Here is a 13,811-nt window from a genome sequence, read left to right as displayed (position 1 = left end):
CAGAACAATTAACAAGAAGTTTATTGACTTTATCGAGGAATATAAGAGAGACCCCTCAAACCAGGACTGCTTTGGTATCCTGAGCTTCAACTTCCCAAGTGCTGAAATGATTAAGAACATCATTCAGATAAAATCGTGCAGCTGTGGACTTGGATCCGCATCTGAACCAGAATCAAAAACTCCTGAACCAGAATCATCAACTCCTGAACAAAAATCACCGCCACCTGAACCAGAATCAAAAACTCCTGAACCAGAATCATCAACTCCTGAACAAAAATCACCGCCACCTGAACCAGAATCAAAAACTCCTGAACCAGAATCATCAACTCCTGAACAAAAATCACCGCCACCTGAACCAGAATCAAAAACTCCTGAACCAGAATCATCAACTCCTGAACAAAAATCACCGCCACCTGAACCAGAATCAAAAACTCCTGAACCAGAATCATCAACTCCTGAACCAAAATCACCGCCACCTGAACCAGAATCAAAAACTCCTGAACCAAAATCATCAACTCCTGAACCAAAATCACCGCCACCTGAACCAGAGTCAAAAACTCCTGAACCAGAATCATCAACTCCTGAACAAAAATCACCAAGTCCTGAACCAGAATCAAAAACTCTTGAACCAGAATCAAAAACTCCTGAACCACAATCATCAACTCCTGAACAAAAATCACCACCACCTGAACCAGAATCAAAAACACCTGAACCAGAATCAAAAACTCCTGAACCAGAATCATCAACTCCTGAACCAAAATCACCACCACCTGAACCAGAATCAAAAACTCCTGAACCAGAATCATCAACTCCTGAACCAAAATCACCACCACCTGAACCAGAATCAAAAACTCCTGAACCAGAATCATCAACTCCTGAATCAAAATCACCACCACCTGAACAAGAATCAAAAACTCCTGAACCAGAATCATCAACTCCTGAACAAAAATCACCGCCACCTGAACCAGAATCAAAAACTCCTGAACCAGAATCATCAACTCCCGAATCAAAATCACCGCCACCTGAACCAGAATCAAAAACTCCTGAACCAGAATCATCAACTCCTGAACCAAAATCACCACCACCTGAACCAGAATCAAAAACTCCTGAACCAGAATCATCAACTCCTGAACCAAAATCACCACCACCTGAACCAGAATCAAAAACTCCTGAACAAAAATCACCAACATCTGAACCACAATCACCAACATCTGAACCACAATCACCAACATCTGAACCACAATCACCAACTCCTGAACAAAACTCACCAACACCTGATCCAGAATCAAAAACTCCTGAACCAGAATCATCAACTCCTGAACCAAAATCACCAACACCTGAACCAGAATCAAAAACTCCTGAATCAAAATCACCGCCACCTGAACCAGAATCATCAACTCCTGAATCAAAATCACCACCACCTGAACCAGAATCAAAAACTCCTGAACCAGAATCATCAACTCCTGAACCCAAATCACCGCCACCTGAACCAGAATCAAAAACTCCTGAACCAGAATCATCAACTCCTGAATCAAAATCACCACCACCTGAACCAGAGTCAAAAACTCCTGAACAAAAATCACCAACATCTGATCCACAATCACCAACATCTGAACCACAATCACTAACTCCTGAACCAAACTCACCAACACCTGATCCAGAATCAAAAACTTCTGAACCACAATCACCAACTCCTGAACCAAAATCACCAAGTCCTGAACCAAACTCACCAACACCTGATCCAGAATCAAAAACTCTGGAACCACAATCACCAACATCTGAACCACAATCACCAACTCCTGAACAAAACTCACCAACACCTGATCCAGAATCAAAAACTTCTGAACCACAATCACCAACATCTGAACCACAATCACCAACGCCTGAACCAAACTCACCAACACCTGATCCAGAATCAAAAACTTCTGAACCACAATCACCAACATCTGAACCACAATCACCAAGTCCTGAACCAAACTCACCAACACCTGATCCAGAATCAAAAACTCTGGAGCCACAATCACCAACATCTGGGCCACAATCACCAATTCCTGAACCAAACTCACCAACACCTGATCCAGAATCAAAAACTTCTGAACCACAATCACCAACATCTGAACCACAATCACCAACTCCTGAACAAAACTCACCAACACCTGATCCAGAATCAAAAACTTCTGAACCACAATCACCAACATCTGAACCACAATCACCAACTCCTGAACAAAACTCACCAACACCTGATCCAGAATCAAAAACTCCTGAACCACAATCACCAACTCCTGATCCACAATCACCAACATCTGAGCCACAATCACCAACTCCTGAACCAAACTCACCAACGCCTGATCCAGAATCAAAAACTTCTGAACCACAATCACCAACGCCTGAACCACAGTCACCAACTCCTGAATCAGAGTCACCATCACCTGAACCAAAGTCACCAACAACTGAACCACAATCACCAACTCCTGAACCACAATCACCAACTCCTGATCAACAATCACCAACATCTGAACCACAATCACCAACTCCTGAACCAAACTCACCAACACCTGATCCAGAATCAAAAACTTCTGAACCACAATCACCAACACCTGAACCACAATCACCAACGCCTGAACCACAGTCACCAACTCCTGAATCAGAGCCACCATCACCTGAACCAGAATCACCAACTCCTGAATCAAAATCACCAGCACCTAAACCAGAATCACCACCTCCTGAACCAGAACTTGAGCCACATCCAGTTGGTCCCCCTCAGATCCCTGATGAAATAGAGCCTGAGCCAGAACCGCAGTGGGGAATGCGTAAATGTCACAGAGGTTAAATCAAAGAGTAACCTTTTTTTCACAAAACTACAAATATTTTACTGGAGAGAAAAAAATGTTGATCCTGTTTTTCCTGAAAGCCTAAATAAAACATATGAAAGCTTAAATTCATCATCTTTTTCTCTGGTTTTCAGATGAATTGTTAGAAAACATGAATGTATTGGGCATGGATGACATGTAAAACTTCTCAGGAAATAGATAAATAATCATGTTTATTTATGTATATCATGTATATTTATTTAGCAAAAAAGGTAATAGAACATTACAGAGATGAAATAAAAACAAATATGAGCACACATGGATACATATCTACACAAAAACATAAATATATGTGTAGCAGTGTAGGCTGGTCTGTCGAGGCAGAGGAGGTTGATCCTCCTCTATTTTTTGCGCAATTGGTGGAGGTGGAGTGGGGGACAGAGGAGGACAGGTGCCTGCTGTCCTCCGCAGGGTGGAATCTCTTACATTGGACTTAATGTATTTCATTTTTTTTCATGCTAATCTGTGATTGGCCGTGACACGTAAAATGACGCTCCAAGGGGGGGGCTGTCCTTCCTTACCAATCAACAACCAGAATGCAATATTGACATCGAGTTGGTCCAATGATAGTTTCCAGATTTCATCTTCAATTCTCTCCACTGTAAGGCAGAATAGCAGCAGTAGATAGCTCCTTGCGATAGCCAATGCAACAGCTGGCTTGTTGTAGCAGCCTGAAGGACTCTGTATACATCCATGGAAGGACTGTTAAGGACTGTTGTTGAGCTAGCGGGAGAAATGATCTGGACTGGGCAGCGCAGCAGCAGCAGGATGCTGCCGGGGAGGCTGGAGAGAGAAGCAACCGGAGAAACAACCAGGAGAGTTAGCTTGTTTGTCATTGTTGCTAATGATATCAGACTGGTTAAGCAGCAGCCATAAAGTTCTTGTTAACTAATAAACAAGATGACCAACAGTCACAAATGGATGTTATAACATGGATACTTCATCTCCATGAAAGAAAGAAGAAGACGTCAGATTACGTGAGTCAGATACAGCTTCTCTCTCTCTGTCTCTTTGGTTGCTAATTTCATCTCTGACGGTTAAATGTCTCTCTGTGTGGCTGCTGTGTGAATTTATCTCCTTAACAAGAATGCAGCAGAGATCATATAATGTGTTGTGGGTAACGTTAGTTTGCTTGTTGAAGTAACAGTGGACTCATTCATTCGTTTTTAATTGAGTGGTTGTTCAGTCACCTGTTGATGTGTGATTAGTGAATGAGTGCAGGAGGTCTGGCTGCTTGCTTTCTGACAGTTTCTTTAGTTCGTTTTTAAGCTGAGCCTGTACTGAGTAATAAGCTTAAAGTAACTAGAATAACAAGTGTTAACTAGTGGTGTAACGGATTGTAGTTGATCCATGATCCATACGGATCGCCCACCACAGTTCGGCAGGCATATGAACTGCAGATTAACTGCAAAATTTAATGTCTCATTTAAAACAAAGTAAACAAACTGCTGTAAGTACAAGTCATGGGCAGACAGCATGTCGCTAACATTAACAGGGATCTTGAAGAGCAACGATCAAACCAGCATCTAACGGTTCCAAAGTGACATTTGAGTTATGTTTACCTGCTGTTTAATGTGCTGCAGCTGAGCAGCTAATTAGCATCTAGCTGCTAACTGACGTTAGCTGTGAATGTTTGGTATCATCAAGTTTTGATGATGTGGACAGAGGCTGTTTCATTCACTGTTTAAAAGAGGAAGGTTTCATACCTCATATTGCAATAACTGAGCATTGAATATTCTATATATTTTATTTTATTTAAACATTGGACATCTTAAATGTTGTTTTCATTTAAGACCATGGGCAAAAGTTCCTTGCTGTTTCTGGCTGTAAGTGTGTTACAGATAAATAGAAAACAACGTTTTATTTGTCTCCCCCCTTTTTTTTTTGCTGATCCTAATAATGATCTGATCCGTGACTCAAATCCGTGATACGATCAGAACCGTGAGTTTTGTGTTCATGTTAACACCCCTAGTGTTAACATGTTAGCTTTGTAGACTATATTTTGTATATCGTACACATAGATAAGAGTGTGTAAGTCATGTATTTCATACATGCATTAATACTTTCTGATGTGAACCTACACTTTTAGATCTGTGAATGTTTTTAGTGTTCAATCTTTCTAGTATTCAGCACTGATCTGAACCTGTATCACATTATAAGCTTTGTGCTACTTTATATATTTCTGTATACTAAGAAAATATATAGGAAACATGTGTAAATCATGTGATATCTTGTCTGTTTTTGATGAGGACATAAATTTGTTGTCACAATAGAATAATACTATAAATTTGAATTTCACTTTGTTGGTAAAATGACACATTTGATCCACTCCATGGCTAAAATGAGCACTTCTTTGTTTAGAGACAATATGTGTATGCTAAATGTCTTTAAAGAAGCAGCCTTTACACCACTCAAGCAAATTGTTTTATTGTCATATAAAATTTCCCCCCACCCCTCCAATTTCATCAGGTGGGACAATGATATAGTTTGATGCGGTTTGTTGTAAGATTCCATGTTGGTTTTCCTCCTGTCCTCCCCAATTTTTTTCTACACTGATGTGTAGAAGCACACACACACACACACACACACACACACACACACACACACACACACTAAACTACCATCTTTTTCAGAACAGTCTACAATATTATAATTTTTATAGCTTCAACAATGTAGTTGCAATACAAAAAGCAGAGAATTAAATTATCAGCTTTTTTAGAAATAGTTTGAATTCTAAAAAAAAAAAGGCTGTCATTTTGAGAATGAAGTTAAAGTCAAGAGACAGAATTTTAAGAACAAAGTCAGAATTCAGATGTAAAGATCAAGGAAGAAAGTCAAGAACTGCTGCTTCACCTTACTTTTCACCAAAATGTTAAGGTTTATGTTCCAATTGAATTTTGAGAATTGTACTTTAATCAGAATTTTGAATGTTATATAAAAACATTACTAACTTTATTAGCAGAATTATGATTTAAAGCTAAATAACTGCATGTTTTTCCTCAAAATCATGACCTTTTTTCACAATTTTATTCCAAATAGTGACATCAAGTTTGGGACTGAAATTATTGTCTCACATTTTTCTAATTCTTTCTAATCCTCTTCTAAAGCAGTAACAGATCCATATCACTGATCAATAAAATTACTCTCTTTTAGAGAGATACAGTATACAAAACATTTCAAGAGTGAGGCTGTAATTTTGTGGCCTTGTCACACATCTGTAAGAAATGTAAACCAACTGGGGCTTGTAAATCTGTGTTAAAATAATTGATCAACAATAACATTTTATTCTATGATTAATCATACAAGTGGTTCCCAATGTGGGTTCAGGACCCTTTTGTTGGAACACTAGATGATTAAAGGAGTAAGAAAAATATACACAACCTGCTACAAAAAATATTCTGACTTTTCTCAAATTTTTGCTTTCTTCTTGTGAAACAGATTCTTTCACCTCTTCATTTCTCTAAAAACCCTTCAAATCAAACAGAGAATGGAAAAAAAAATCACCTTTTGGTTGAACTGCTCACAACTCATGTCTACACTAAGACCTGTGAGTAGACGTCACAAATTGACATTCCTTCTTTTTTTATGTGGTTACGAGCTGAGAAAGTTGTGAACCGCTGGCCTGTAACTTAACTGTGGGGCCCAAATGCTTAGTTTGTTGTAATTTAATTAAGTGAAAATGTGTTTGTTAACACTGTATGCACCCCTAAATAACCTAATAAACTGAAAAGAGGAAGGCCATAAGGAGACGCCTACATTATTACCTGATCTTGTAGAGGGCTCCCTCGTTAAAAAGCCATCATTATTTCAGTATATATTATGCCTTACATGTTGTATTTGTGTGCCTAATCAACACACCACAAACTAATTACTCATGGATGCACAAGAGTGGCAGAAATATGGAGAAGGGTCCCGTTGTGGCCTGTATACCAGGGTGTAATTCCCCCTCCGACCACAATATAAATTGCAATGGCAGATTGGCGCTGTCCGTATTTCCGCTCGTTGATTCCTCGGGAATTGAAGACTGCAGAAGCAGAGATTCAAATTATGACTTCGCTGAAAACTTTAGCCAAAATATGAGATATTCGTGTCTTTTTATGTTTGTGGTGAATAAAAGTCGCAAGACTTTTCTTTCCTCGAGCCGATATTCATCTGCTGACCTTCAATAAGTTTGTTCCTGACATTTATTCAGCTGTTTCAGCTGTGGAGCCGGATGAAAGGTAAAAGACTGTTCTTTTATCCCTTTAAGCTAGGTGTAACGTTAATGTTATTTTAAATGTCTTTTTGTTAGTATGTTTCTTTCAGAAATAATTTTAGAAGGAGACCCCAAGGCCTATGCTCCAGTGCCACCGGAGGAGCAGCAGGTGACTGAGTCTGGCCCGCTGGGAAAGGAGCGCACCCTGCCTACACTGGTGAGTCAGCTCTGCTCATGTTGTTATAGAGAAGTACACATCATCAGCAGCCTGTGGTGCTCCAGGAATAGCCTGAGTTACTTTTCATGAGGACCAGTTTATTAGAATCAAACCCCGTGGTTTCCACAGTAGCACCAGGAAATGTAGGAGGAGGAGCGGTATTTTGTGGCTCATAAGCCCCTGCCAGAAGACAGCTCTCCTGCTGAGGTGGAGGAGTTTTTGGAACATGCCAAATTCGTCACAGAGGACCTGGAGTGGCTGCACACATTGCCTCATGACAAGTTTTGGTGTCAGGAGGTGAGGGACTGTCAACTTGTGAAAATGTTGCAGAGACGTTGTTTTTTCCTCTCTTTTCATTCCTCTACAATAGTCTACCAAAGCTGGAAAAATGTAAATACATTGTAGATCAGCAGCCAGGAGCCTGTTATGGTCTTCCCTTTTCTGCTGTGGTCCATCTTTTCCACCAGGTGGTGTTTGATGAGTCCTTGCAGAGGTGACTAGACTTGTACCTGCATCATGCTCCTCACGGCCTTGACCTCGCCTCCCTGCCCCCCTCCTTTGCGGTGGCCAAAATGCAGCGCTCTTCTGTCCACAGGACGCTCTTTTTGACCTTCCTCAGGATGGCCACACATAAAGAATCAAAAGGTAAGACGAGACACCGGATATCAGTCAAGTGATGCTCCAAATGGCAAAAGCTGCTTGGTATTTTTCTGTATTTTGCCAATTCCAAATAACAAAGCCTTGATAAACATGATCACCTGTTGCGTTGTGTGTGCTTCCTCAACCCGGCTGTGTTTGAAGTTCGTTATGAGAACTTCCTTTTTGACATTCTCAAAATTTTGGATCTGTGTGTGTTGTTTGGAAAAGGCAACAGCCAGCTGCTCCATGAAATGATAGGTGGGCTGTTTCTCTAAATCTTATCAATAATTCTTGTCACTGTAAAGTATTGTGATGAGAATTGTCTCCATTAGGTTAAAATATGAAGTGAAAACTCAGTTAACTTTAATAATGACGTTTTTTTGTTTTTTTTTAGAGAACATCTTTAACCAGCAGCCATCCTACTACAGTGACTTGGATGAGACGGTACCCATTTACAGGTGAGATTAGATATTTTAATTCTATTAAAGTGAAAGGAAGTGTTTGACTGGTAAAAAAAATATATATATAAGGTTTATTCAGATTTGCATTTATTTTGGATTGGGCTATAAGCCAATAGCCCAATCTAAATGATAATCCAAAGGTAGAAGTTTTCACTGCACACATTTAGGCTGATAACTTCCACTTCCCTGATTAATCCACAAGTGCAAAAAATGCTAACAGTGCATTTTGCTTGTAAGCTGATAAGCCACTTACATTGTTAGCATTTTCAGCACTTGATGATTAATAAATAGGTGATCAGCCACTGCTGTTTCAAGTATTTCAAATACTGCTTAAGCTACTTCAACTACTGCCTCAAGAACTTTAAGTACTAATTCAGCTACATGAAGTACTGCTTAAAATACCTCAACTTTTTCGAGCTGAAGCAAGAATTTAGCCATTTCTAGTTCCTGTCGTCTTTGTCTTTCCTAAGGCCTGCTGCAAGAACCACCCCGAGACACTGCAGAAGACAAAGTCGAAACCTGTATAGCAGATACCCTGAAATATGCCCCCCCACAGAGGGACTCAGGTCAGTGCTAAAAAATCCATGGACTCTTTAAAGACTGATACTGACACAAGACAAGACAGACTGTTTTGGAATACACGTGCACACTGAGATTTTATTGAATTATTATAGTGATTAACGTTACACTGAGAAGTTATTGACCTTTTACACCGAAATGTGTTATTTTCATTTAAAATCTCTCATACTTAGACCTTACCTCCTCATCCTGTCTGTCTCCTGTGTTCTGATAACAGTCTGCAGCTTCAGTAAATCCAGTGTGGAGCAGCAGGACTGATAGATATGTTTGTGAATGATTTGATAGATTTTATATCTGTGCTTATATTTTTTCTTGGTAAAAACAGAGTCACAGACAGCAGGATGAAGTAGCTGCAGCTGGAGCTACAGAAAAAGCAGCCTTTTCATCATCACCTCTGACCCCTCAGCAGTGGCCTTCACTCAGGCCTCTAATCCTCCAGGTCTGATGGCTCCAGGATGAGGATAGCACACTGGGTGAGAACATAGTTTCAGTTCAGCATCAGGCTTTTTCCTCAGCTGATCTGCACTGATGAGTTCTGGTAATCTCACTGGGTTGTACATATTTTCTTTACAGTCACTAGACGCCCAGCCTGATCTGAAACAAAAGGTTCTCTGCGATCACAGCGAATGGATACGTCTATAACTCTGTGCCAACATGAGGAGATCTGGATCAGTGGACCTGGGGCCTGTACTACGAAGTGCGTTCCTGTGAAAGAGGCGGGGTTGTTCTTTTTTTTTTTTTTTTTTTTTTAGTGAGATGAGACAAAACCGGTGATACAAGACAGAGCATAATACAATGACATGACAGGATTCATGCAACAAGACATAACATGCATTGAGGACATTCAGCAGTAACAGAAGAAAAGAAAAAATCAAATGTTTAGTACTTATAATATGGAACATGTTTGTTAGGGAAAGAAAAAAAATAATGATGATGATAAAAACAAGCGTTGTAGATGTGTGTGTGTTGTGCTTCGTCTGTCATTCAGGAAGTAATGTAGTGAGGATTGGCGCCCGTGCTTTCTGGAACTGATGTATTTTATGGTTAATAGATGCGGTTAGTTTTTCCATGGTTATGTGTTTCCATACAGAGATATTTAGATTTTCTCTGCTTTTCCAGTTGAGGAGGATGGTCTTCTTGGCGACAGTGAGAGCGATGAGTACTGTTTTTATACTGTGGTTGGGGATTGTAGCTGATGATAATTCGTCTAACAAGCACAGCGATGGTGAGAGCGGAAACCAGGCAGTGCCAAATTGCGTAGATGTAGTCGTCTAAGGAGGGCAGAGTGAATCTGAGAGGCCCATTTGTGCATTTTTTTGAGTGTGATGTGCGATCTATGGTTGATCTTGTACTGTATGAGTATGTATCGTTGTCTAGTGATACGGATAGACCTTTCTCCCATTTTGTGGTAGGGAGAGATATTGTCAGGCCAGTGTTGAGAAGTTTGTACAATCTGGAGAGGGTTTTATAAGGTGTTAGTAGTACTTGTTATTATTTCTTCTGCTGGTGCAGACGGTTGAATGTTGCCTTGTTTTAAGTTGATCTTATGACTGATTGGAGTTGTAGATACTGAAAAAAGGATTTGTGGTCTATTCTGTACTTGTGAGTCAGTTCTTCGAAAGGAATGAAAGTTGAGTTTTGGATTATGTTTTGAAGTTGTGTGATATCTTTGTCTTTCCAAGTGGTCAAATTCAGTGTTTTGTTTTTTTTTTGTCTAGAAGGAAATCCAGATTTTTCCATATTGGTGTGTATTTACAAGGTGTGTGTGTTAAGTGCTGTCAGAGTTGTAGCTGTAATGTCATTCTTAAAGCAGTTGTGGTGTTTTATGGAGGTGCTGTTTCAATGTCTATCCAGGGAGAGCATTGTTCTGTGGGATGGATCTATTTGGTTATAATTTGTAATTAATTGGCCAGGAAGTAGTTGAAAAAGTGTTGTACATCAAGACCTCCAATATTTTTTTGGTGTTTGAAAGTCAGTTTAATTTTAAGTTTTTTGTTTTTCCAGCAAAATTTTGTTATTGTTGAATCTAGAGAATTGAACCATGTGAGAGGTAGACGTACTGGGATCACTGAGAAAAGGTAATTTATTTTGGGTAGTATTGTCATCTTGTTGATTGATATTCTTCCAATAAATGAGACTGGTAGATTCATCCGTGTGTTCGTGTTATCTTCTATTGTTTTGATAAGTGGGTTGAACTTTAAGTGTAAAAGCTCTGAGAGCGAGAGAGAGGCAGGGTTGTTAATTACGAGTGACTTCATCAGAACCATGAATGAAGTACTTCATATGATATGAGATGAAACAATGATACCAAGTACCTGCAGAAAACTTCTGTTTTAGGGACAGCAAAAAGTCATATTCAACGAAATGCAATATAAACGACAGCCTGTAATCATACAACAGAATAAGAAGACGCGGAAACAATTTCCACACATTAAAAGTTGACTAAGGCTTAAAATACATGTAGTTATTATTGTATATGACTTAAGTATAGAGTGAGTATGTTTTGCTATTTAGTTGCAAAGCCATTCTGAATATGTCACATAAAAAAACTTGAAAGTAATGCCAGACTGTTTCTGCTGCCGAAGCAAAGAGTGGACAAGCAGATAATGACTGATGTTGCATTTATAATCATGGGAGCTGGATGTGTCTGGATTTTCTAATAAAAGACAATCTTTTGTTTTTATTTCCAGTTATCATCACATAGTTGTCTCATGTTATTCTGAGCTGCTAGTGATAGAATCAGAGTGTAAAATTATCCACACTGGCAGCTGTCACTCTGGGGATATCATAAACTTTGTACAATTAAAATGCAGCTAAAATCCTCATTATGTGTTTAGTGTCATTTAATTCTGCTATTATCCAGTAGCAGCACATTTTGTTGAATTTAATAATCCTATTTCCTCTCTAAGATATACTGAGAAGGTATCACAGCACCCAAGAGGAGGTAACTTGTTTTACTTTCCAGGGGGGAACACTTTTGGATCCACTGTCTGAGAACACTATCACCTCATGGATTGAATATAGATTATGGTTTACCTCTACTAGGGTAAATGTACTTCTTTGTACTCTACCACTGGGATTGTGTTTACATATTTATGTAATAGTTTCAGTTTCATGCCGTTTTAACAGCAGACTTTTTGACGTCACAACAGGAAGAACACAGGTATCACTGATGAGGACTGTACTCCATTTAGGTGCACCAATAAGCATTCATACATACCACACACACACATACAGTACCAGTCAAAAAAAATAGTACCACCTTAATTTCTATATTGCATGCCATATCCAGCTTGAGCCATCATGCACAATAACAGGGCCTTGTAACTGGAAAATCTAAATTGAAAGCAGCAGTTGTTGATATTAATAATTACACCTTTCCTGGAAATGAAAATTTCATGAAAGGTCAACAGGGAAAAATGTCAGTTGGGATCTGATTTTTGAGGAAAAATGACACCTAAATGAGAGAATAAAAAATTCTGATTGAGGAAAAAAAGGTTTTTTATAAGTTTGTCTCACTCGTATGGACTGATGAGATAAAATGACACAAGGACTCACGTGAACATGCATGTTTTGAAAGAAATATGAGCAGTGTTTGTCTGAGAAACTGGAATTCACCTTCTGACAACAATGAGTATGCCTACATCAAGAGAAAAACAGGTCACACAGGATGTACATACAGACGCTAAACACTGACAGCTGGAATTTAGACAGTATAGACTAATTTATTGTACGGACTGCAAAATTAACACATAGACATGTAGTGGAATTTAAAAAATGTAACTTCAAACCCAAAGTATTCAGTAATGGAATGATCCAGTACAAGACTGGTTTACAACTGTTATCTACCTCAATGATCTTCCTATGTGTCTCATCCACTTGGTTCACAACCACAGGAGTGTCTTTCACAAATTCTCTGATGGTATCTATGTGATTGTACGAGATGAGCAGCAAGTCTTTTGGGCGTGGACAAAGGAAGACTTGATACTTGAAAGCCATGACCATCAGCTCATAGAGCTACATGAGGAAAAACAAAATAAAATAAACATTGAACTTGAGGACCATCAAATAAAACTACCTGTCGCTTCCTAAACTGATAAGTTTACCCACAAGATCCTTCTCAATTGCATCTAATAAAAGACCTCTAGACTTGGGGTCAGACTTAAAGTTTGGGCATATTCAAAATTTTTACTACTGTCAACAAATCCCATTAAAAGACTTAAATCGCCACTGAATTGATCCCCCAAACAAGTATTGTCTGTGATTTACAGTATCTTATTAATCTGTCACACAGATCCATTGTCCAATAACTAAATCTGCAGATATATATTCCTCAAGAAATACACTATTCACTCCTGTTTGAGTAGCATTTGCTGAAAACTGAAGTGCCCAGCTGTTTTAGGAAATTACTGAGTCTCTAAAAAAATGAAACTAGCATCAAATTCCCTCTTTTTGTTTCTTCAGACAGTACTTCCCTGTGGAAGTATAATAACAAAAAGAGGGACTTTGGCACTAAAAAGACTAACGTTGAAGGATATCTGCTTGATTTGACTCATTTGGACGGCTGAAGCTTCATATTAGCTTCAGATAAACTTTAAAATACATTTTTGCACCGAAAGAGGACTGTGTTTTTTGGCCTCCATCACTTACATTGTAAGTGCACTAAGAAGGGATCTTCTAATGCAGTGGTTTTTAAACTTTTTCACATCCAGGACCTCTAAATTGACACAAATTAGACCAAGGATCCCCATTTGATAAGATTTTGTCCCCCATCTAATAAGATCTTTGCCTGTGTATGAAACCCATGACCAAAATAGTCATACATTCTGTCATTGTGTTACTTATGGGTG

The 13,811-nt window shown here is 39.0% G+C and overlaps 1 protein-coding gene and 1 long non-coding RNA gene across 7 annotated transcripts; one reads left to right on the top strand and one right to left on the bottom strand.

The window, feature by feature from the left end:
• Positions 1–33: 33 nt before the first annotated feature.
• LOC121912409 lies at positions 34–2,744 on the bottom strand. 2 transcript variants are annotated; one of them, XM_042434536.1, is made up of 2 exons: positions 225–2,744; positions 34–161 (listed from the first exon to the last, which is right to left on the bottom strand). In XM_042434536.1, the coding sequence occupies exons 1-2, from the start codon at positions 2,655–2,657 to the stop codon at positions 120–122; spliced, it is 2,475 nt and encodes an 824-aa protein (XP_042290470.1). In that variant the 5' UTR covers positions 2,658–2,744; the 3' UTR covers positions 34–119. The 2 variants fall into 2 exon arrangements, with proteins under 2 accessions (XP_042290470.1, XP_042290471.1); XM_042434537.1 differs by having other exon boundaries at positions 34–707; positions 1,023–2,744.
• A 1,064-nt stretch (positions 2,745–3,808) lies between these two features.
• Positions 3,809–11,786, top strand: LOC121912404. 5 transcript variants are annotated; one of them, XR_006100062.1, is made up of 7 exons: positions 3,809–3,847; positions 7,162–7,282; positions 7,415–7,927; positions 8,316–8,379; positions 8,853–8,948; positions 9,287–9,434; positions 9,535–11,786. It is a non-coding gene; the product is annotated as an uncharacterized LOC121912404 (long non-coding RNA). The 5 variants fall into 5 exon arrangements; XR_006100058.1 differs by lacking the exon at positions 3,809–3,847 and adding an exon at positions 5,443–7,090; XR_006100061.1 differs by lacking the exon at positions 3,809–3,847 and having other exon boundaries at positions 5,443–7,282; positions 7,415–7,579; positions 7,750–7,927.
• Positions 11,787–13,811: the final 2,025 nt, after the last annotated feature.

This window comes from Thunnus maccoyii, chromosome 15, assembly GCF_910596095.1.
Source record: "Thunnus maccoyii chromosome 15, fThuMac1.1, whole genome shotgun sequence".
NCBI lineage: Eukaryota > Metazoa > Chordata > Actinopteri > Scombriformes > Scombridae > Thunnus > Thunnus maccoyii.
The sequence above is the reverse complement of the archived record's forward strand: the minus strand, read 5'-3'. Positions and strand labels throughout refer to the sequence as shown.

Excerpts from the sequence above, each read along its gene's own strand:
- LOC121912409 (XM_042434536.1), bottom strand. The coding sequence starts at position 2,657 with ATGGTGGCTCTGATTCAGGAGTTGGTGACTGTGGTTCAGGCGTTGGTG. Across the intron at positions 162-224 it reads AGTTTTTGATTCTGGTTCAG|ATGCGGATCCAAGTCCACAG; the intron begins GTGGCGGTGATT and ends ATTCTGGTTCAG.